Here is a 24,342-nt window from a genome sequence, read left to right on the forward strand (position 1 = left end):
CTTGGGACATGGCCACCCCCAAGCCCACTTGCAGCCTGTCTGGGCCCCTGGCCCGCCATTGCACTCCCCTGGGTGAAAAGGTCCGGAGGGCAGGAGGGACAGTACAGCCCACCCTCCCCAGGGAAGCACGGTGCTAAGAAGTGATGTTGGGGACAGTGAAGGGCTTTTGACCCCACGTATGAGGGGGCAGGAGTGTGAGTGTGCAGGAGGCTGGTGGCAGTTTTTGTCGTCACAGAATTGAGCTTGTGGTGATGTTAGGAGAGCAGGAGTCTTGCCCCTTTGAGTAGCTCTGGAGGGTGGGTCTGTGAGGAAGCATGTGGGTTCTTGCAGGTAGGGACCTGTCTGAGTTGGTCAGGTACAGTTGAGCTGGGAGCAATCCACGGGGCACTCCTGCAACTTTGGAGGGTGTGGGATGAGGCTGGTGTGTGTGTTCATGTGACCTGGGCTTGTGCTCGCAGGCATTGTGCATTTTGCCTGTGTGAGGCCCCAGTGTATAAGGGGAGTGCTTGTATGTGTGTGTGTGAGTGTGTCCATGTGTTCATGTGTACATGCATGCCCATGTATACATGTGTGTGCGGGTGCATATGTGTGCATGCATGTCCACGTGTTTGTGTGTGTTTATTTGTGTGTTTGTGTGCATGTGTATGTACATGTGTGTGAATATGAGTACGTGCATAAGGGCCATGCATTTGTCTGTATGTGTATGTGTGATTTTATGTGACAGTGCATGTGTACACATGTGCCCATGTATTTACTTGTGTTTGTGTGTGTGTATGAGCTGTGGTCCATGCATTTGTGCGTGCATGTGTGAGGTGTGTGTGAAGGTGATCTGTGGGTGCTGGATTGGTGTTAGCAGGAGAGGCTTGTTTTTCATGCGTCTGAGCTCAGTGTCCATGTGTCTGGTCAGTGCCTTCCCTCTCCTGGGCAGGCCGCCTGGATCCCGAGTGTGTTGTGTGGAGTGGTTTGTTCTTAGAGCCCCAGTGAAAAAAGATGGCCTATCCTCATATCCAGGGGCCTCCACATGAACACAGAGCCACCACGGGGAGCCCCCCGCAAGGCCCTGTGGACAGGGACCCCTGGGGACAAGTCAGACACTCTCTCCACCACATAGCCTCCCTAGGTGTGTCTACCTGTTCCCTCCCCTACTCCAGCCCAGAGTAGCTGCTGGCTGGAGGAGGGACCCAGAGAGCAGACACTGTTGGTGAAGGACCTGTCCCAGTAGTAGGTTGCCCGTGGCCAGCTTCCCCCCGGGAGGCCTACACAGACCCCTACGGTCTCCCTCAATGGTGACAGTGGAGGTCTCAGGCCCCACCTGACCCCACAGCCCGGCAGAGCCCAGGCTCACGTGGGCCTCGGAAAGAACCATGCCAGTCTTGCAGGACCCCAGGGCAGAGCTGGGTGCTTTATTTTCAGGGCGGATCGCCTGGGGGTTATTTACAGGTGAGGTTCCAGGTGTGCTCAGGGGCCCCGCCAATCAGCGGGGGAGGCACTTGCTGGGCATGCTGGCTAGGCTCATTTACCAGGAGACAGGGAGATGGTCTTCTGGATGCGGTGGCTGGGCAGCGTCTCATGCAGCACCACGCAGGAGTAGGTGTCTCCTTGCTGCCATCTGTCCTTGGGCACTGTGAGCTTGCTGTACAGGAAGAAGGTCCCATTAGCCTCAAGATGGGCTTCAGTATTCTCATAGCTGTTCTCAGGCTCTGGCTGCTGGTTCCTCTGCCATGTAACATCAATGTCAGATGGGTAAAATCCCTTCACCAGGCATGTGAGGGTGACCTTGTCCTCGGTCAGCTCATCTTGGTGTGGGGGCAGGACATACACCTGTGGCTCATGGGGCTGCCCTGTGGGAACGAAGGTGGAGAGGGTTATTCCTGGTGCAGAGGGAGGAGTTGTCCACCCCTCCTTGCCCACTTGCTGCCTCACCTTTGGCCTTGGAGATGACCTTCTCAACAGGTGTGGGGAGGGCACTATTGTTGACCTTGCACTTGAATTCTTTGCCCTTGAGCCAGTCCTGCTGTGTGATGGGGAGTGTGCTGACCACACGGTATGTGCTGTTGAACTGCTCCTCCTGAACGCTGGTCTTGGCTTTGTGTACCTGTTCGCCATCCACGAACCAGCTGAACTCGACCTCAAGGTTGTCCTGGCCCAGGTCTACCACCAGGCATGTCACTTCAGGGGATCGGGAGATCATGAGGGTGTCCTTGGGCTTGGGGGGGAAGATGAAGATGGACGGCCCTCCTATGAGCTCAGGAGCTGGTGGGAAGAGTTGAGAGTCAGTGACAGGGCCATGGGTGCTGGGGCATGGATTGGGTTTGTCTTCCCATTGGGGCTGGATCCTCTTAGCGAGAGTGGGGTCACTTTACCTAGGCACCTGGATTTGAATTCGGAGCACACATCTGGGTGGCGTGGCACTGCAGAGAGAGCAGACAGACAGGGAGCGTTACCTTAGTGGGAAAAAGAGTGGGCATACCAGCTGGGAGAGGGAATGTTTGGCCCTCAGGCTGGGATGAGGTCAAGTTAGGCTTTCATGAAGCAGTTGGAGGCTCTGAGACCCACCATCCAACGCTGAGCTCAGGGGCTGGATTATGGGTATCCAACCTTTGTGTCCCCTGGGCCTGGCGGGTGACCCCAGAACACTCCCTTCTTGAATCTGTGGGACCTCAGGGTGGGGCATGCAGAGCCCTTTAGTGGGAGGAGACAGGCAGGGGCCACCAGCTGCCCTGCATCTCTTGGTGTGTCAGGGGCCTCAGGCTGACCCTGAACCTATCTGCTGGGGATGCAGGCTGTGGGTCCCCCACTGCAACTGTGCTCGTGGCTCACCGATCTTCTTGTCCACTTTGGTGTTGCTGGCTGGGTGGGCGACATTGCAGACGTAGGGTCGTCTGGTCCAGGGGGCGGGCACGGTCACCGTGCTGGTGAGGGAGTACAGGCCAGACGACTGCAGGACGGCCGGAAAAGTGTGTGCCCCAGACAGGGCTCCAGAGTTCCAGGACACCGTCACTGGCTCTGGGAAGTAGTTGGCGACCAGGCAGGCCAGGGCCACCTTGGATTCGAATGTGGTCCCACAGCCGGGGGCCAGGGGAAAGACTGCTGGGGCCTTGGTGGAGGCTGCAAGAGAGGGGGCCCCACATGACCATGTGCCCAGGCCGAGCCAGGCTTCCTGCCTGCCAGGCTTGTCCTCTGTGCTCACAGGCACCAGGGGTACACACCTGAGGAGCACATCTAGACACACACCTGGGTCACACAGCTGGCCATACCCACCCACTCCCACCTCAGCACCCCCTCTCTGGAGGCCCCTGGGAAGGTGCCAGGCCTGGGACATCTCTGATCTGATGTACTTCCAGGACCAGGAGCCTTGTCTGTGGCCTCGCTGACTATGCCAGTACCACAGGCTTGGCTCAGTCAGCTGGCCAGCTTTCCAAGACCACCTAGAGCCAGCTCAGCCCTGGGGTCTCCCTCCCACTTTGCTTATTCATTATTCTTAAGGTGAGTGGCACCGGGTTCCCTACCTCCTCTGCCTGACCCCAGACTGTAGGCCCTGGCTCCAGCCAGCTTTTCTATGGTCTTTCAGCCAGTGACCATCTCTGGCCCCTCTTGCCCCAGCCTGGACCTGTACTTTGGAGTGGCAGCCCCTGCCTCACCCTGTCATCACCCCAGTACAGGGTGTTCCATCCAGAGCCTCTTGCCACTCCTGTCTCTGCCTTCTGTGCCTCCAGGTCTCCTGGAGTCCATTCCCTCCCTCCAGGAAGGCTCTCTCTGTAGCAAAGGCTGACCAGACCTTGTTTCCTACCAGTCACTGCTGGCCTGGCCCCTCCCTGTCCTGGACCAACCCCCTGGGAGCATAGTCATCCCTTTCTCTGCTCTCCTCCCCTCCACCGGCCAGCAAAAACCCCCAGCCCAGGTTCCTTCTAATCTTCTCCTCTGGGCCTGAGCTTCTGTGGCCCCCTGTGGCTCCACCAATCCAGCACCTTCACTCCCCACACTGTGGCCTACCTGTTCTTCCAGGGCACTGTCAGCTCCTTACTCACCCATATGATTCCTCCTCCTTTCATGGTCCTGCCTGAGCTAGCCCCAAGGCACCACCTCCTGCTCCCTCCACAAACCAAATTCAGCCTGTCCCTGCCTTTGCCCACCTGAGTTCACCCTGAGCCCCGCCCATCCTCAGGCCCTGCTTCCTAACCCAGCTGCTCCTGAAACTGGGCACCCCAGCCCACCCTCAGCCCACATAGGAGTCATGCACCTGCCCTTGGATCCTCTTCTTCCCTGCTTGTGCCAGTACTGTGAGCCCCAGGCAGGTCGAGTGCACGCTCTGTCCCTGAGTTCTCAGACTTCAGAAGCTCAAGCCCACCGCCTGGCAGGTCTCTGCCCTCTGACTATGGGCCCCCCGGCAGCCCTCTCTCCCTTGCCCACTTATTCCACAGGTTCCAGCAGCCCCTGCTCAGGACCCTCTGCTGGGTCAGCCAACTTGTGACCCCACCCCATAACCCCACCAGCCCTGAAACAGAGCTGGGCCCTTTGGAAGAGCCTCTGGTTTCTCCCTCAGCCCTGGGGTCTCTACCACCCAGGGTCCCCTCCCTGAACCAGCCCTGGAGCTCCTGCCAGTCCAGTCTCCTACCTCTGTCCACCTGCTCACCATTGGTCAGCTCAGTCCTGGGCTCTCCCAGCCCAAAGCACCTTGCCCTCCTCAGGGCCCTCAGCACTGACCAGCCAGAACCCCAGCTGCAGCTCCTGCAGGACTCCTGAGCCTCCTGATCTCCTGCCCTGAGACCACCTACACAGGCCCTGAGGCCAGGACCTGCCTCAGTGTCCTCAGGCCTTCTGCCCCCCTGCCAGCCCCAGCACATTCAGCCCAGACTTGCCAGGAGGTCCTCCTCTATTCACTCACTTCCCAGCACTGGGCTTCTTCCCTGGGCTGCCAGGACACCCACCCTAGGCCCAGCTGTTCAGGTGCCAAGGCCCTCAGTCTCTCCTGTCAGAGCAACCAGCTCCCACCCCCAACTCTCAGCCTCATCTCTCTGACCCCAACTCCCTGCGCCCAGCTCCCAAATCACAGCTCCTAGCTCTCAGTTTCCAGCCCTGAGCTCCTAGAACCCAGACCCTAGCTTTCAGCCCCCAGCATCTGACACCTAGCCCTCAGCTCCCAGTCCCCAGCTCCTGGCACCCAGCCCCCCCGGTACCAGACCCCAGCTTCTGGCAGCCAACTACCAGCTCTCGGCGTTCAGCTCCCAGGTCCTAGCACCTAGCCCTCAGCTCACATTCCCCAGCCCTCAGCTCACATTCCCCAGCCCTGGCACCCAGCCCCCCACCCCACCATCAGCCCTCAGCTCCTAGCACCCATCTTCCAGACCCCAGCTTCCAGCCTCCAACCCCTAGACCCAAGCTCCTAGATCTCAGCTCCCAGTCCCCTGCCCCCATTCCCTAGGTCTCAGTCCCTAGCTACCAGCAGAGAGCTCTCAGTTCCTAGCAGACAACTCCTAGCTCCAAGCTCCTAGTTCCCAGCCTTCAACTCCCAGCTCCTAGCAAGCAGCCTCCAGATCCCAATTCATAGCCCCCAGCTCCTAGCTACCAGCTCTTGGCCCAACTTCTAGCAACAAGCCCCCAGCTCCTAGCCCCTAGCAACCAGCTGCTAGCACTCAGCTCCCAGCCCCCAGCTTCTAGCACCCAGCTTCTAGCCGAGCTCCTAGGACCCAGCTCTTAGCCCCCAGCTCCTAACCCGCAGCTTCTAACCCCCAGCTCCTAGCCCCAGCTCCTAGAACTCAGCTCCTAATCCACAGCTCCTAGCAACAACCTCCTAGCACCCAGCTCCCAGCTCCTAGCACCCCGCTCCTAGCCACCAGCTCCTAGCCAAGCTCCTAGCAACAAGTCCCCAACTCCTAGCCCCCAGCTGCTAGCCTCTAGCTCCTAGCAATCAGCTTCTAGCAACCAGCTCCTAGGACCCAGCTCTCAGCCCCGGCTCCTAGCACCCAGCTTCTAGCCCCCAGGCCCCAGCTCCTACCCCATTCCTAGCAACAAGCCTCTAGCTCCTAGCACTCGGCTCCCAGACCCCAGCTCCTAGAACCCAGCTCCTAGCAACCAGCTCCTAGCACCCAGCTCCCAGGCCCCACCTCCTAGGAACTAGCTCCTAGCACCCTATTCCCAGCCCCCAGATCCTAGCACCCAGCTCCTAGCCTCGAGCTCCTAGCCCCCAGCTCCTAGCAATAAGCTCCTAGCACCCAATTCCTAGCCCCCAGCTCTTAGCAATCAGCTCCTAGCTCCCAGCTCTCAGCTGCCAGCTACCACTCCCAGCCCTGAGCTCCTAGCACCCAGCCCCCAGCCCCCAGCTCCTAGCTCCCAGCTCCTAACCCCCAGCTCCTAGCACCCAGATCCCAGCCTCCAGCTCCTAGGCCCAAGCTCCCAGCCCTGAGTTCCTAGCCCTCAGCTCCCAGCCCCTAGCTCCCAGCACCCAGCTCCCAGTCCCCAGCTCCTAGGAACCATCTCCTAGCACCCTGCTTCCAGCCTCCAGATCCTAGCAATCAGCTCCTAGCTCCCAGCTCTCAGCTACTAGCTATCACTCCCAGCCCTGAGCTCCTAGCACCCAGCCCCCAGCCCCCAGCTCCTAGCCTCCACCTCCTAGTCCCCAGCTCCCAGCCCCCATTTCCTAGTTCCAAGCTCCTGGCAACTAGCTTCAAGCCCCAGCTCCTAGCCTCCAGCTCTTAGCAGCCAGCTTCTAGCACCCAGGTCCCAGCACCCAGGTCCCAGCCTCCAGCTTCTAGGCCCAAGCTCCCAGCCCTGAGCTCCTAGCCCTCAGCTCCCAGCCCCCAGCACCTAGCACCCAGCTCTCAGCCCCCAGCTCCTAAACCCCACCTCTCAGTGCCCAGCTCCTAACCCCCAGCTCCTAGGTCCCAGCTCCCAGCCCCTAGCTCCTAGCCCTCTGCTCCCCGTCCCCAGCTTCTAGCACCCAGCTCTCGGCCCCCAGCTCCCAACCCCTAGCTTCTAGACCCCAGCTCCCAACACCTAGCACCAAGCTCCCAGTGTCAGCACCTACCAGTCAGCTCTCAGCATCACTTACCAGCCCCCAGCTCCCAGCCCCAGGGTCCCAGCTCCTAGCATTCAGCTTTTAGCCCCCATCCCCCAGCCCCTAGCATCCAGCTCCCAGCCCTAGTACTGACTTCTCAGCTACCAGCATTCACCTACCAGCCCCCAGCTCTCAGACCTAGTCTCCCAGTCCCTAGCCCCAGCTTCCATCTGCCAGCTCTCAGCTCCCAGTTCCCAGTCCCCAACTCATAGCTCTCACCTCCTAGCACTCTTCCCCTAGCCCCCAGCTCACAGCTCTCAGTCCCCAGCTCCTAGATCTCAGCTCCTAACCCCTACTCCCCAGATCCCAGCACCAGCTTTCATCACCTAGCTGTCAGCTCCCAGCTCCTAATACCCAGCATTCAGGTCCAACTTCCTACCATGCAGCCCCGAGAACCCAGTTCCTTGCCCCCAGTCCCCAGCTTGCAGTTCCTGGCCCCTAGCCCCAAACAGTTCTCCACTTCTAACACCCAGCCCCCAGCCCCTATCTCCCAGCACCCAGCTCCCAGCTCTTGGCTCTCAGCCCCAGCTCTCTGCTACTATCCCCCCAACCCCAAGTCCCCAGCATGTAGTCCTAGCTCCTAGCACCCAGTTACTAGCCCGTAGCACCAGATCCAAGCCCCTACCTCCTAGCCCCTAACAACCAGCCTCTAGCCCCAGCTCCCAGCCCACAACCCCCAGCTTTCAGCTTATAGCCCCCAGTTCCTCTCACCCTTCTACCCCCAGCCCCATTTCCCTAGTTCCCTCCCAGGTGAGCTCCTGGCCCCTGCCAGACCTCACCCTGACTTCCCCAACCCCAGCTTAGGCCCCTGATCTCCCCACTGGCAGGACCAGTGCTGATCCCCAACCATGACTGGATCCCCTTCTCCCAACCCTATATCTACTCTGGGGGGCCCGACATCTCCCTTTTGCCCCTAGGTCCCTTGATCTGACCCTTTCTTCCTGAAGCCCATCCTGCTGTCCACTCAATACCTGCCCTGGGCCCAGCCCCTGGCCCACTGAACTTGGGCACATGGACATCCACTCTGACCCCTCCTACCCTTGGCCCTGGCTGTAACCTAGGATGCCCCTCCCTGCCACCTTCTCTGACCCTCCCTTGGGGCTCCTACTTGTTCCATGAGTCTGGACTGAACCCTCTGGCCACTGGAAGGTCCCTCCCCTGTGCTGAGCCCACCCCATCCCTGACCCCCCAATTCATACCTGCTGTTCCCCACCCTGTGTCACGCTCAGCCCCAGCTGGCTCTGCACTGTGCCCCCAGCCCAACACAGATACTGTGCAGCTCCCAGACCTCCATCCACACACCCTGGCACTGTCTCCAAGGGCCCAGGGGCCCCTACAGCCCGCCTCTGCCTGCTTTTGGCATACAGCTCTGCTGGCGTGGCCGTACCCCTGCCACCGTCCCTTGGTCCCTGCAGTGAGCAGCTCCCAACCTCATGTGGTCACCCATTCAGCCCTAGTGGCCAGTCGGTCTCCCTGACCCTGAGGGTCTGTTCCCTCCTTTGCTCATCCCAGACTCCTTGAGGCTGTTTCACTGCCCGGATCTGGCAGTTTCACCCTCTCCCCTGGCTCTGGCCCCCTGTCCTCTGCAGACCAGCTCTAACCCACCCACCCGACTCACCGAGCTAGTGCCCTGTGCTGGCCTTGGCTCAGGGGGCTGCTGGCCCCTCCCAGCCCTGGCCCCTGGGTTGTGAACTCCTCCACAGGCTGCAACAACTAAGAACGGGATTGAAACCTGGCTAGTACTGCTTGCTTCCTGAAGTTCCATTTTTGTCTGGGTGATTTCTTCCTCAGAAGCCTTGGGCGGAGTCCAGACACTCTAGAGCCTCTCATGTGGGCGTGTGGGGGAGGGGTGGTACCCTGGGACCCAGAGGAGCCCGGGGGGGGGGGCGGGCAGGTAGAAGCCCAGTCATCACATGCTGGCTATCCCCTTCTGTCCCTGACAGTATCCCTAGGCCAGTCTGGGCCAGGCAGTGACTGTGCCCCTCTCAGGCCCCCAACATCAAGTGCCTGGAGCTTAAAACCACCTGCAGGCTGAGTTCCCAGGGCCTCTCACCTGAGCCCCATGGGTACTTCCCTCTGCCCTGACCTGGGTTCAGTGTGGGCAGATCAATGCCCCAGGATGATTCTGGTCCTTGGTGCTGCTCAGACCCTCAGTCCAGCCCCAAGCCCCATCCTCTTCCACACCCTTCTGAGCTACCAGCACAACTGGCCTCAGGAGGAAAACCTTGTCATTTTGAGCCCTGCCTCTGGCTTCTGCAGGTGGCTTTCCTCCTACCTCTTTGGCACCATCCTTGGCCCATCTCTCTGACCACCAAATGGGTGCAATGCCTTAGCCAGAGGGGACTTTGACCTCAGGATTCAGTGCAAGGGGGATTTGCAGGTGCAAAACACACTGAGTCCATATCATTCCTGGTCAGCTCATCCGTATTGATAACTTTGGCAAAGCCCCTCAGCATGTTTCTTTCTTCTTAGTTTAGACCTGTGAGTGTTGTAGGGTAATGCTATTCAGCTATATGCATTCCCTTCTGACGGAATCAGCTTTACTCTTTCCTGAAGCATGCTAGGGATGAATTTGTGGTGGATTCAGGCTAAGGTACAATACCGGGAGTGGCATGACAGGGCCAGTGGCCAAGGCCAAGTCCAAGGAATGCCTTAGCAACAAGAAGGAAAACATCTGGGCCTGGACATGAAGTTTCTTGGGAACACTGACTGCCCAAGGATGTGGCAGAAAAACAATGAGCCTTGGTCCCAGCTCGAATGGTATATAAGCTTGTATCCCTTGCTGGGTGGTTGTGGAGCACTAAACTGGTCCAGACACTGCCCTGCGCCACAGTCCTGTAAGTAAGCTTTCCGAATAAACCATCCATATGTCATGATTGCTGGTTCCAGAGTCTTTCTTTGGTCTCTTGGAGATACAGCTTATCTTGGGTTCAGGTGCCGCTGGGTTGTTACCCAACAGTGTGCACCCCATAGAGTCCATGTCCACCATGATGCCCAGGTTTCTAGAAGATCTGCTGGCAAAGCTTGCATGTGGTGTGGAGGCCACCTTCTTCTGGTTCCAATCCTGTCTTACCTCCCTGGGTTCTCCCAGGACTGCTCTTGAATTATAGTGGTGCAGGCTGGTCTCAAGGAAAATCGACAACTCTTGAGGTAATTACAGGATTCACAAACACCAGGTGGCTTCTGTCCTTGGACCAAGGAGGGGAGAAGCTGCTTTGGCGAGTGGCGATTTGGACATTTATGGTACTGGGCTTTATCAGGATCTGCAGAAATGTCACCGTTCTGGTTCTCAAGGTCACATTCTTTCCACACAAATTCTTTCACATGAGACACCTGGTGAGGCTGTGAATTAATTCATTTGGTGTTGAGACTTGGCAAGCTGTTGTGGCAAACTTTGGGTCTGCCTTCCAGAAACATTCCCCCCTACCCTGCCCCACAATCACATTCATCCTGTGGTCATGAGAGAAAACAAATGCTTTTAGGGCAATGATGGGCCCCCTTGCCCTCTGTTCTTGTCTCTAGCTGAGAGCTTGGAGTTCTGAGGTCATCCTTCTCATTCTGTAGGCTCCAATGCAGTGATGAAAGGCCAGCCCACTCCACAGTCCTTGCAACTCTAATTTTAGTAAATATTTGTTTAAGAAACAAATAGATGGTGTCTTTATAGAACTTCCAAGGGCCCTCTGTCCTCTCTGAGCTGGAGGAATCTCCTTAGGGTCTGACTTTTAGTGTTTTGGTTGAGCCCTGCCTTTCCCCTTGTGCAGGAATGAGATCAGGATGGTTTTATGGAATGTTCTAAAAGGCAGTGTGGGATAGTAGAAGGCATATGAACTTTGGAGTCCAAATACCTGAGTTCAAGTTCTTGCATCCTACCCACAACTAGGGTGCTGAAGCCTCTTTAAAGTCTTTGTTTCTTCACCAGTAAAATTGAAACAGTGACTCATACTTCTTAGGGGGTATTATCAGCATGATATGAGAGAAGGGTTCCTGTTGTGGATTAAATTGTGTCCCCTAAAAGGATATGTTGAAGTCCTAACCCCTGTACTTGTAACTGTGATTTTGTTTTAGAAAACAAGGTCTTTTAAGAAATATATTGTCAGTTAAGTCACACAGGAGTAGGATGTGTCGTAGTCCTAATCCCTTCTGAAAGGTGTCTTAGAAAAGGGAAGAAGTTAGACAGAGACAGGGAGACAGAAGAACAATGAAGCAGCTATGGTGGCAAGCCAAGGATTCTCATGGATTTCTGGCATCCACTAGAAGCTAGGAGAGAGACATGGAGGGAGCCCTTGGAGGCAGTCGACATGGTCGAGACCATGCTTTGGACTTCCAGCCTTCAGAACTGTGAGACAAATTTGTATTCTTTGAAGCCACCCATTTTGTGAGATTTTTTATGATAGACCTAGAAGACTAAGACAGTCTCAGAAAACTCCGAAAAGCCAAAACACTGTGCAAACATCAGGCATGGTTATTGTCATATTTTACTGCTTATTTGAGTTACCTCAAGTACTGGAGAAGCATTTTGACAATGCTTTTGCTAGGACACGCCATGGTAACAAGCAACCCCCAAATGAAAATGGCTTGTAGCGTAATAGCTTTATTTCTCTCCCATTTCTATGTCCCCTGCAGTTGTCTGTGACTCTGTATGGCTCTAGTGTCGGTGCCTTCCTTGCTCTGGGATCCAGGCTGAAGGAGAGGTACTTTCTGGAACATGCCATTCTCAAGCAAGAGAAAGGATCAATGGTGGAGCCACACTTTGGAAACAAGGTGGGCCACCAAGGCAAGTGTTAGTGGTGGCATGAGTATCTCCCTCTCAGGGGGATAGCATGTTCACAGCAAGTAGGGGACAGTGAATAGTGAGGAGCAGTACTGTGATTTACCATCAGGATGAGGATACAGCTGGAGAGCTCAGCACAGTCTGCCTGAGAGCCAATGCGTCTGCTTGGTCTTGTGCATTTTTTGTGCATCATGCCTTCCCAGGTCTGTCTTTGTATTCCCTGGTGCTGCTGGGCCCCTCTTGGTGTGGGCATTTCTCATATCCTATGTGGACCAGCTCTCACCTCCTCTCTGGTCTCTTTCCTCTGCCCTGACCATCTGTAGCCTGTATTTGAACAGAGCTTGGGGGATGGCCATATGTTGGGGAAGGTTACTAGCCTCGAATCCAGAGTTCCATGTACAGACTCACCACTCCACATTCCAGTAGAGTGACATTGGTCATGTTGGGGAAGGTAACTAGCCTTGAGTCCACAGGTCCAGGTACAGACCCACCTTTCCACATGGCAGTGGATGACATTGGTCATGTCACTGACCTTTGCCATCTACCCAGCCCTGGCCACATCCATACCAGGGCCTGGGATGGACCCTGGGGTACAACATGAAGAAGGAGCTGGGATGTCAGTGCTCTTTTCTCCCCCTTCCTTGCCCATATTGCAGTTCTGCAAACTCAAAGGAACATTTTAGATGCCATCCTTGGACTTCACACCACGGATTTCCTGCATGGCCTGGCCATTGAGTGCAAGTACTGAGCCAGGGGTCTCAAGGGCACTGTAGAGCCCAGAGAGTGGCAGCCTTTGCTTCATGCAGAGCTGCAGGAAAGGGGGTGCCCATGCCCAGCGTTCCAGGCAAGGTTTGAGGGCCAGGGTCTTCTCCAGGTGGAGAAATCTCTGGACACCTGCCTGTGTCTGGATTTGCTCGGCCGTGTACTGGCCTCGACTTGGTGTCCAAGTGTGTGACTGGACTGATGGCAGCTTGGGAGCTCTCTCCACAGCTGAGATAGGGGTGGCAGGTGGCGTACCCCTTTGTCTGCAAGGGCCCTCAGGCCAGGAAAGGACACACCCCGGGCCCTTTGCCCCTCCCTCACCAGCAGCTCCACAACACAGAAGCATTACAGTTTAAAGGGCCACAATTTGGCAGCACTTACCGAGCATAACCTGCTCTGTCTCAGGCTCCCTGAAACTTGGCCCTGAGTCTAATGCAAGGACCCTCTGGTCATGTTATGGGGTGAATTATGTCCCCCCAAAAGTTATGTTGACTCTGTAAATAGGAGAGTTCTTGTCATTCTTTGCTGTCATGTCAGCACCCAACTCATGGCAAGCCTGTGTACAATGGAACCAAGCCCTGCCTGGCCTTCTCCCACCCGCATGACTGGTTGTGGAGCAAGCCGTTATAATCCACAGAGTTTTCGTTGGTTGATTTTCAGAAGTAGTTCACCAGGTGTTTCTTCCTAGTCCAACTTAGCCTGGAAACTCCGCTGAAAGCTGTTCAGCATCCTAGCAACATGCAAGCCTCCACTGACAAACAGGTGGTACATTGGTCAGAAATTGAATCCAGGTCTCCTGCATGGAAGGTGAGAATTCTACCACTGAACCACCAATACCCTCCCCAACCTCTTCACCCTCCCTCCCCCTAAGAAAAAAAATTATGTTGAAGTCTTAACCCTGTGCCTGTATATGTGACCCTGTTTGTAAACAGGGTATTCTTTGTCATGTAATAAGGTCATACTGAGTAAGGTGGGTCCTACACCTTATCATTTCTGACTGGTGTCTTATAAAAAGAGCAGGATAGACACAGAGACACACACAGGGTGAAGACAAACACCAAGGAATGCCAAGGAATTGCTGGGGCTATCAACAAAGTTAGGTCCCCTTCCCCCCTTAGAGCTGATGCTCTGATTCTAGCCTCCAGAACTGTGAGACAATAATTTCTGGCTCTTTAAAGCCTCCCAGTTGTGGTATTTCTCATAAGGCAGTACTATGGAAGTAAGCCAAGTGGCAAGGACCCAATCATGTCAGTGCCATGGCCCATGCATCCCACCCACAGCCATTCCAGAAGTTGGACCTGGACTCTCATAGCTGCCCTTCCTGGCTTCCCTGTCTTCAGAGCAGCTCCCATGCAGCACCATCCAATGAGGCCCTCCATACCCCTTCCATGTGTAAAATTACCTGCATTTCTCTACAGTCTCCAGGACATGGGTCAGCAACTCAAAGGCGCTTTTGATCCGGCTCTTCGTTGGACCTTTATTAGTCATCCCACCCAGTTCTGGCTGCCTTCCAGCACAGCAGGGGCTTCTCCCTCAGTGATGGCCAAGGCTAGACATGCCTCCTCTGCTGTCCTTTGAGGCTTTGCTCCCCAAGCCTCAGCTGACTCCCTCAACAGCCTCCTTGAACTTCCTGGAACCTACTGGATCCATCCATTTCAGGTGCTGAGGTCATTATTCCTGACTTGCTGTCCTCAAACTCCTGAGCCCACGGTGGTTGGCTGGGGGCCTGGGTCTATACAGTGCCAGCCACAGTCCCTCCAGTGAGGGTGGAGGCTGTCATCAGACTCTTTTGTCCTGTCTATACCACAGAGCAAGTAGGCAGGCAAATCTGATGCCCCCCTAGCTGCAAGGTGGAAGTCTGCCGGAGAAGAAAGGACACCGATGCTGGGACACCAAAGGGACCCTGGCCAGTGGTGGGAGCTGAGTGCATACAGGGTGCTCTGGGACTCATGGCTTGGCTCATCTCATTGCTGGGGCTGGCACTTGAAGGGCTCAAAAGGTGTCACCATAGAAAGACTACCACCATGATAAATCATACAGTTTAAGTCCATTATATTGTAATTAAAAAACAAGAACAACACATTTACATGAAAGAAAATCAAGGAAATTCAGAAAATTAAAAAGAGGTAAGAAGCTACAAAGCTAATGGATGTGGCATTTCTTTGGTGTGGTTTGCTTCCATTTCTTCTTCCCACCTTAAGATGCGGGCTCAGCACTCTGGCTCCTTTGTGGTGTGACTCTGCTGAGTATTTGCTGGAAGGGAAGATGGGAGAGAGGAATCCCAGAGGGGAGGCAATGCTTGGCCCTGGGACCTCTGTGCAGTGCCTGTGGCTGGGCTGGCCTGGCTCCCAGCATCTGGTCATTTTCCTCTCTATTCTGTTTGCCTTCGGCCACCTCTGTCCAGGGGCCCAAGGAGGTGGCCTCCCATGGCATGCCCTGACCAATTGGGGCACTGGTCACCAGTCCTCTTTCTAGGAGGCTGTCTGGCCACTGACCCCCAAGATCTGATGCCCTTCCTGATTGGCACAGTTGCCCACCCTCACCCCAGGAGCCCTGCCCTTGCACCTTCCAGACACTGCAGTGTCCGTGGGTATGGCCCAGGCCTTCTCACGTGGTCTCTTGTGTGGTGGCGAGGCTGGGCCTTTAGCTAGAACTGAGTTGGTGGCTGGGAGATGGTGGGTATCCTGGGCCAATCCCCTTGCTTGGCCCCCATGCAGGTAGAGGCTGTGAGCTTCTGTCCCTTGGGTTGAACCCCATATCTAAGAGCATTGTGTAGGAGGCCAGGATTGGATGGAAAGCCCCTTCCCAAGAGCCAGAGACCAATTTTCCAGTTCAAAATGAAAAGGAGCCTATTCCTCAGGCCAGGGCCGTAGAAGTGGTGGGGGAATCCCTGTGGTCTCCCAGGGAGGAACTGGCCAAGTGAGGGTTGGAGGAAGGGCCATTCAGTGAAGGTTGCAGCATTTCCCAGGGAGCGCCCCTTCTGGGGGTGATGGTCAGTGGCTCCCCTGCCTTGGCGCATGATGCCCCCACCAAGGATCTTTGAGATTTGGTGTCTTTCTGAGCCAGGCCTGGGGTGGGGCTTGTACTCAGGTCCCTGCTCTAAATGGACATGGGGAATACTGGCCCATCCCCTCCTCCAGAACGGACATGCACAGCTGATTCTGAGGGTCTCCCAGTGCAATGACCCCACTGGCGCTCCTGGTACTGCTGTAAATGTTATTTAGGTATGGGGTAGCAGGGCATCCAGGCTGCTGGGTCTGTGGGAGAACCTGCTGTCCACCAGGTTCTCTGACAGGAGAGATATGAGATAGCATGGTCAGAGGGCAGTGAGGTGTCTGGAACGGTGGGGTCAGAGGGCAGGTTGGGGCTTGGGTGGAGGTGGAGACACCTGAAGCCTGTTGTTCGGTTCGGCTTATGTGTTTTGCTCTCTCAGCAGCCCCTAGGTAGCCTGCCCGATCATATTCCTGTAGTCGGGGGCGATGTTCCGCTTCATCTCCACCACTGCGGAGAAGATCCACTTCACCTGCGGGTGACAGCGTGGCAACAGTGAGCAGGCCACCCCAGGCCCCTGTGGCTTCAGGCCCTGAGCCCTGATGCCCCCTCTCTCCTTCTGCCTACCCGCCTGGGGTCCGGCTGCTCCATGCATGGGAACCCTACTGGCAGAGTAGCCTGCTGTGGGGGGCGATGGGCTGGGGGCTGGGGACTGGCACAGGGTAGAGGCCCCCAGGATCAGACCTTGACGAGGGTGACGGTGGCACTGTAGCACACGCTGAACAGGAAGAGAGTGATGAAGATGGAGATGGTGGTCCACAGCCCGTCCAGCTCCCCATCCTGAGCCTCTGCACAGCTCTCATCTGGGTGCAGCTCTGGGAAGGGGATGAGGGATCAGTGAGGGTGTCCTGGCTTTGGGGGCTGGAGCAGAGATGGGGGACAAGAAGGTACAGGAGGAAGGGCTCCATTTATGCAAGGGATGGCCCTCCAGTCCCATCACCCTGCCCTCCCTGCCTCTCCCCTCCCAGGAAGAGCTGAGGCAGTAGGACCCCATGGTCAGCTGTCCCTGGCTATGCCTCTTTTATGGTTTCTCAGGACAGTGCTGGGGACCTCTCCCCAGCCTTGGGCACTGTCCTCAGTCCCATCCCTCTCCTACTGCTTGGACCCCAGCATGGCTAGGAACCCCTGTCCCTGCTTACGGCCCAGCCAGCTGTGAGAACCACTCGCTTTTTCTTGCCCACCTGCTCTGGGCTGGTCAGGGTAGCATAAGGGGCCATCTTGGGACATGTCCAACCCAAGAATCCCTGTAGCCTGCCTGGACCCCAGGCCTTCCATTGCATCTCCCCTGGGAGAAAAGTTCTGGAGGGCAGCCTGCCCTCCCCGTGGAAGCACAGTGGTAAGAAGTGATGTTGGGGACAGTGAAGAGCTTTCACCCCATGTGTGAGGGGCTGGAGTGTGAGTGTTCAGGATGCTGGTGACAGTCTTTGTCATCACGGATTGAGCTTGTGGTGATGTGAGGAGAGCAGGAGTCTTGCCCCTTTGAGTAGCTCTGCAGGGTGGGCCTGGGAGGAAGCACATTGGTCCTTGCAGCTAGGGACCTGTCTGAGTTGGTCAGGTACAGATGAGCTGGGAGCAATCCACGGGGCACTCCTGCAGCTTTGGAGGGTGTGGGATGAGGCTGGTGTGTGTGTTCATGTGACCTGGGCTTGTGCTCGCAGGCATTGTGCAGTTTGCCCTGTGTGGGGCCCCAGTGTATAAGGGGTGTGCTAGTTTGTGAGTGTGTGAGCATGTCCATGTGTTGTGTGTACATGCATGCCCATGTATGCACGTCTGTGGGTGCATGTGTGTGCTTTTAAGGGCATGTGTGCCTGCGTTTTTGTGTGTGTTTACTTGTGTGTATGTGTGCATGTGTATGTACTTGGGTGTATATGTGTGTGTGTGAATATGAGTGACTGCGTGTGTGCCATGTGTTTGTGTGTGTATGTGTGATTGTATGTGAGAGTGCATGTGTACTCATATGCCCATGTGTTTATGTGTGTATGTGTGTATATGTGTGTGTGTGCACTGTGGTCCATGTATTCCTGCATGCCTGTGTGCGGTGTGTGTGAAGGTGATCTGTAGGTGCCGTAGTGTTGTTTAGCAGGAGAGGCTTGTGTTTCACGGGTCTGAGCTCAGTGTCCAGGTGGGTGTCTGGTCGGTGCCCTCCCTCTCCTGGGCAGACCACCTGGAACCTGAGTGTGTTCTGTGGAGTGATTTATTCTTGGAGCCCCAGCAGAAAAAAAGGGCCCATCCCCATATCCAGGGGCCTCAATGTGAACGCAGAGCCACCGTAGGAGCTCCTGCAAGGCCTTGTGGACAGGGACCCCTGGGGACAAGTCAGACACTCTCTCCACCACACAGCTTCCCTAGGTGTGTCTACCTGTTCCCTCCCCCACTCCAGCCCAGAGTAGCTGCTGGCTGGAGGAGGGACCCAGAAAGCAGACACTATTGGTGAAGGACCTGTCCTTGTAGCAGGCTGCCCATGGACAGTTTCCCCAGGGTGGCCTACACAGACCCCTACGGTCTTTCCCAATGGTGACAGTGGAGGTCTCAGGCCTCACCTGACTCCACAGCCTGGGAGAGCTCAGGCTCATGTAGGCCTTGGAAAGAACCATGCCAGTCTTGTAGTACCCCAGGGCAGAGCTGGGTGCTTTATTTTCGGGGTGGATGGCCTGGGAGTATTTACAGGCGAGGTTCCAGGTGTGCTCAGGGCCCCAGCAAGCGGCAGTGGGGGTGGCAATTGCTGGACGTGCTGGCCAGCGTTCATTTACCGGCAGACATGGAGACGGCCTTCTGGATGCGGTGTTCGTTCAGTGCCTCGTGCAGAACCACACAGTAGTAGGTGTTTCCTTGCTGCCAGCTATCCCTGGGCAGTGTGAGCTTGCTGTACAGGGAGAAGGTCCCATCAGCCTCGAGCTGGGCTTCAGTGTTTGCAAAGCTGTTCTCAGGCTCTGGCTCCAGGTTCCTCTGCCATGTAACATCAATATCAGATGGGTAGAATCCCTTCACCAGGCATGTGAGGCTGACCTTGTCCTTGGTCAGCTCATCTCGGTGTGGGGGCAGGGCATACACCTGTGGCTCATGGAGCTGGCCTGTAGGGATGAAGGTGGAGAGAGTTATTCCCAGTGTAGAGGAATGGGTTGCCCACCTGTCCTCGCCCACCTGCCCTCGCCCACCTGCTGCCTCACCTTTGGCCTTGGAGATGACCTTCTCAACAGGTGATGGGAGGGCAGTATTGTTGACCTTGCACTTGAACTCTTTGCCCTCGAGCCAGTCTTGGTGCGAGATGGGGAGTGCACTGACCATGCGGTACGTGCTGTTGTACTGCCCCTCCGGCTCGTTCGTCTTGGCTGTGTTCATCTGTTCACCATCCACGTACCAGGTGAACTGGACGTTCAGGTCTTCCTGGCCAACATCTACCACTAGGCACGTCACCTCGGGGGTTCGGGAGGTCGTGAGGGTGTCCTTGGGCTTTGGGGGGAAGATGAAAACGGAGGGTCCTCCCAGGAGCTCAGCTTCTGGTGGAAGAGCTGAGTATCAGTGACAGGGCTATGGGGGCTGGGTGTGGGTTGGGTTTGTCCTCCCATTGGGGCTGTCTCCACTTAGCAAGTGCGGAGCTTGCTTTACCTGTGCACTTGCATTTTCCTCCCACTTTGGGTGGCACTGCAGAGAGAGCAGACAGACAGGGAGTGTTACCTTAGTGGGAAGGAGGGTTGGAGGAGAGCTGAGGCCGAGAGATGGGGGTAGCAGCTAGTTGCTCTGACAGGAGAGACTGAGAGTCTTGGCACCTGAACAGCTGGGCCTAGGGTGGGTGTCCTGGCGACCGAGGGAACAAGCCCAGTACTGGGAAGTGCCACCGGGCAAGTCTGGCTGAATGTGCTGGGGATGGCAGGGGGCAGAGCAACTAACTGCTACCCCCATCTCTCGGCCTCCCAGCTGAAGGAGGGAATGTTTGGCCCTCAGACAGGGACGAGGTCAAGTTAGCCCTTCCATGCAGCAGTTGGCGGCTCTGAGACCCACCATCCAATTCTGAGCCCAGCAACTGGATTATGGGCATCCAGACCGTATGTGCCCTAGGCCTGGTGCGTGACCCCAGAAGACTCCCTGCTTGAATTTGTAGGATCCCAGGATGGGGTAGGCAGAGTCCTACTGTGAGAGCAGGCTGGCATCTCTTGGTGTGTCAGGGGAACCTGTCTGCTGGGGATGCAGGCTATGGGTCTCCCACTGCAACCATGTCATGGGTCACCAATCTTCTTGTCCACCTTGGTGTTGCTGGCCGAGTGGGCGACGTTGCAGATGTAGGTTTGGCTGTTCCAGCCGCTGGCGGGCACGGTCACCATGCTACTGAGGGAGTACAGGCCGGATGACTGCAGGACGGCCGGGAAGGTGTGTGTCCCAGACAGGGCTCCAGAGTTCCAGGACACCGTCACTGGCTCTGGGAAGTAGTTGGTGACCAGGCAGGCCAGGGCCACCTTGGATTCGAATGTGGTCCCACAGCCGGGGGCCAGGGGAAAGACTGATGGGGCCGTGGTGGAGGCTGCAAGAGAGGGGACCCCACATGACAATGTGCGCAAGCCGAGCCAGGCTGCCTGCCTGCCAGACGTGTCCTCTGTGCTCACAGGCACCAGGGGTATACACCTGAGGAGCACATCTGGACACACCTGGGTCACACAGCTAGCCAGGCCCACCCACTCCCACCTCAGCACCCCGTCTCTGCAGGCCCCTGGGAAGGTGCCAGGCCTGGGACGTCTCTGATCTGACATGCTTCCAGGACCAGGAGCCTTGGCTGTGGCCTCGCTGACTATGCAAGGACCACAGGCTTGAATCGGTCAGCTGGCCAGCTTTCTAAGACCACCTAGAGCCAGTTCAGCCCTGGGGTCTCCCAGTCCCTTCCTCCCACTTTGCTTATCCATTAGCCTTCAGGTGGGTGGCACCAGGTTCCCTACCTCATCTGCCTGACCCCAGACTGTGGGCCCCTGGTCCAGCCAGCTTCTCTATGGTCTTTCAGCCAGTGACCATCTCTGGCCCCTCTTGCCCCAGCCTGGGCCTGTACTTTGGAGTGGGAGCCTCTGCTGTACTCTGTCAGGACTCCAGTCCAGGGTGTTCCACCCAGAGCCTCTTGCCAGTCCTGTCTCTGCCTTCTGTGTCTCCAGGTCTCCTGGGGTCCATCCCCTCCCTCCAGGAAGGATCTCTCTCTGTAGTGAAGGCTGCTCAGGCCTTGTCTTATGTCAGTGACTGCTGGCCAGGCCCCTCCCTGTCCTGGACCAATTCCCTGGGAGCATGGGCATGGCTTTCTCTGTCCCACTCCCCACCCACCAGCCCAGCCCAGGTGCCGAGCCCAGGCTCCTTCTAGTCTGTTCCTCTGGGCCTGCGATCCTGTGGCCCCCTGTGACTCCACCAATCCAGCATCCACACTCCCCACACTGTGGCCTACCTATGCTTCCTGGCCACTGTCTAGCTCCTTGCTCACCTAGACGCTTCCTCCTCCTTGCATGGTCCTTCCTGAGCTAGCTCCAAGGCACACCTCTTGCTCCCTCCACAATCTAAACTCAGCCTGTCCCTGCCTTTGCCCACCTGGCTCCCAGGTCTATCAGTTCAGCCCGAGCCCTACCCACCCTCAGGCCCTGCTTTGTAGCCTAGCAGCTCTGGAAACCAGGGCACCCCAGCCCACCCTTAGCCCAGGTGGGAGCCCTGCACCTGCCCTTGGATCCTCTTCTTCCCTGTTTGTGCCGGTACTGTGAGCCCCAGGCAGGTCGAGTGCACTCTCTGTCCCTGAGTCCTCAGGCTTCAGAAGCTCAAGCCCACCCCTCCCAGGCCTGTGCCTTCCAACTATGAGCCCCCCTGGCTGTCCCCTCTCCCTTGCCCACTCGTCCCACAGGTTCCAGCAGCCGCTGCTCAGGCCCCTCCGCTGGGTCAGCCACCTTGTGACCTCACCCCATGTTGCCACCACCCCTGAAACAGGGCTGAGCCCTTTGGAAGAGCCACTGGCTTCTCCCTCAGCCCTGGGGCCTCCGCTGCCCAGAGTCCCCTCCCTGCACCAGCCTTGGATCTCCTGCCAGACCAGTCTCCTGCCTCTGCCCACCTGTTCCCCATCGGTCAGCTCAGGCCTGGCCCCTCCCAGCTTTCCCAGCCTAGAGCACTTCGCCCTCCTCAGGGCCCTCAGCACTGAGTAACCAGAACTCCTTCCCCAGCTCCTGCAGGACTCCCGCGCCCCCTGCTCTCCAGGCCTGAGACCACCTACACAGGCCCTGAGGCCAGGACCTGCCTCAGTGTCCTCAGGCCTTCTGCCCCCCTGCCAGCCCCAGCACATTCAGCCAGACTTGCCAGGTGTCACTTCCCAGTACTGGGCTTGTTCCCTCGGTCGCCAGGACACCCACCCTAGGCCCAGCTGTTCAGGTGCCAAGGCTCTCAGTCTCTCCTGTCAGAGCAACTAGCTGCTACCCCCATCTCTCGGCCTCAGCTCTCTGACCCCAACCCCCTTGCAACCAGCGACTAAATCATAGCTCCTAGCTCTCAGTTTCCAGCCCCCAGCTCCTAGAACCCAGTCCCTAGCTTTAAGTCCCCAGCATGTAGCACCCACCCCCCAGCTACCAGCTCCTAGCTCCTGGCACTCAACTACCAGCTCTCAGCATTCAAGTCCCAGGCTCCAGAACCCAACCCTCAGCTCCCAGCCCCTAGCTCTCCGTTCTGAGCAGACAGCTCCCAGCCCCTAGCTCCTAGCTCCCAGCTTTCAAGTCCCAGCCTCCCGACCCCTATCCCAGTCCCTGCTTCTCAGCTACCTGTCCCTGGCCCCTAGCTCCTAGCCTCTAGCTCCTAGCACCCAGTTCTCAGCTCTATCACCTACCTCTCATCTTCCACTATTCACTCACCAGACTCAGCTCCTACTCTTTATCTTCTAGCCCCTAGCATTCAATTTCTAGCCTCCAGGTTCCAGCCCTCATCTCCTGGCTCCTAGCCTCCAGTTCTCAGCCCTCAGCCCCCAGCTCCTAGCCTCCAGTTCCCAGTCCCAGTCCCAGCCCCCAGCTCTCCCCTCCCAACGCGAGCCCCCATCTCCCAGCCCCAGCTCTTAGCAACCAGTTCCTAGCACCCAGCACCCAGCTCCCAGTTTCCAGCTCCCATTCCTAGCACCCAGCTCCCACTCCTAGCATGTATCTATCAGCTCCCAGCATTCACCCACCAGCCCCTAGCTCTCAGCTTGCTGCCCCCGCCCCCAGCTCCTAGCACCCAGCTGCTAGCACACAGCTCTCAGCTTGCATCTCCCAGCACCCAGGTCCTAGCAACCAGCTTCTAACACCCAGCTTTCAGCTCCCAGCCCCCAGCTCTGAGGTCCTAGCCCTCAGATCTCAGCTCCCAGCTCCTAACACCTAGTTCCTAGCACTCAACTCCAGCCTCTAGCTCCTAGTAACCAGCTCCTAGCACCCAGCTCCTAGAAACCAGCTCCTACCACCCAGTTTCTAGCAACGAGCTCCTAAGACCCAGCACCCAGCCCCCAGCTCCTAGCAACGAGCTCCTAGCCACCAGCTTATAGCACCCAGCCCCTAGCACCCAGTTCCCAGCTCCAGCTCCTAGCACCCAGCTCCTAGCCCCAAGCTGCTAGCACCCAGCTCCTAGTACCCAGCTTCTAGCACCCAGCTCTTAGCCTCTGGCTCCTAGCCCCAGCTTCCAGCCCTGAGCTCTTAGCACCCAGTTCCTAGCCCTCAGCTCCCTGCCCCAAGCTGCCAGCACACAGCTCCTAGCCCCCAGCTCCTAGCCCCCAGCTCCTAGCTCAGCTCCTAGGAACAAGACCCCAGCTCCTAGTCCCCAGCTCCTAGCACTCATCTCCCAACCCCGAACTCCTAGCATCCAGCTCCTAGCCCCCAGCTCCCAGCAGCCACCTTCTAGCCCTCAGTTCCTAGCAACCATCCACCAGCTTTTAGCCCCTAGCTCCTAGCAATCAGATCCCAGCTCTCAGATCTCAGCTACCAGTTACCACTCCCAGCCCTGAGCTCCTAGCAGCCAGCCCCCAGCCCCCAGCCCCCAGCCCCCAGCCCCAGCTCCTAGCACTCTCCAGTTCCTAGCCCCCAGCTCCCAGTGCCCAGCCCCCAGCTCCTATTCCCAGCTTGTGGCAACCAGCTCCAAGCCCCTAGCTCCTAGCCTCCAGCTTCTAGCAGTCAGCTCCTAGCACCCAGGTCCCAGCATCTAACTCCTAGACCACATATCCCAGCTGTGAGCTCCTAGCCCTCAGCTGCCAGCCCTCAGCTCCTAAACCCCAGCTCCCAGTCCCCAGGTACTAGCCCCAGCTTCTAGCACCCAGCTCCTAGCTTTCTGCCCCTAGCCCCCAAGTCCTAGCACCCAGCTCCTGCCTCCCTGCTCTCAACCACTAGCTTCTAGTCCCTAGCTCCCAGCTCCTAGAAACAAGCTCCCAGTGTCAACACCTACCACTCAGTTCTCAGCATCACTTACCAGCCCCCAGCTCTCATCCCCAGCCCCCAGCTCCTGGCACCCAGCTCCCAGCCCTAGTACTGACTTCTCAGCTACCAGCATTCACCCACCAGCCCCCCAGCTCTCAGACCCAGGCTCACAGTCCCTAGCCCCAGCTCTCAGCTGCCAGCTCTCAGCACCCAGTTCCCAGTCCTCAACTTACAGCTCCCAGCTCCTAGCACCCTTCCCCTACCCCCCAGCTCACGGCTCTCAGCCCCCAGCTCCTAACTCTCAGTTCTTAGCCCCTATTCCCAGATCCCAGTTC

General features: G+C 57.2%; 2 gene segments (V, D, J or C); both read right to left on the bottom strand.

Moving 5' to 3' along the window:
• Window positions 1-1,373: 1,373 nt before the first annotated feature.
• On the bottom strand, window positions 1,374-20,395 carry LOC126064686 (immunoglobulin heavy constant gamma 1-like). The segment is given in 5 exon segments: window positions 1,374-1,841; window positions 1,924-2,253; window positions 2,364-2,411; window positions 2,821-3,043; window positions 20,090-20,395. Coding segments are annotated over 5 exon segments (1,221 nt in total).
• On the bottom strand, window positions 18,254-19,798 carry LOC126064699 (immunoglobulin heavy constant gamma 1-like). The segment is given in 4 exon segments: window positions 18,254-18,709; window positions 18,806-19,135; window positions 19,245-19,280; window positions 19,638-19,798. Coding segments are annotated over 4 exon segments (732 nt in total).
• Window positions 20,396-24,342: the final 3,947 nt, after the last annotated feature.

This window comes from Elephas maximus, chromosome 21, assembly GCF_024166365.1.
Source record: "Elephas maximus indicus isolate mEleMax1 chromosome 21, mEleMax1 primary haplotype, whole genome shotgun sequence".
NCBI lineage: Eukaryota > Metazoa > Chordata > Mammalia > Proboscidea > Elephantidae > Elephas > Elephas maximus.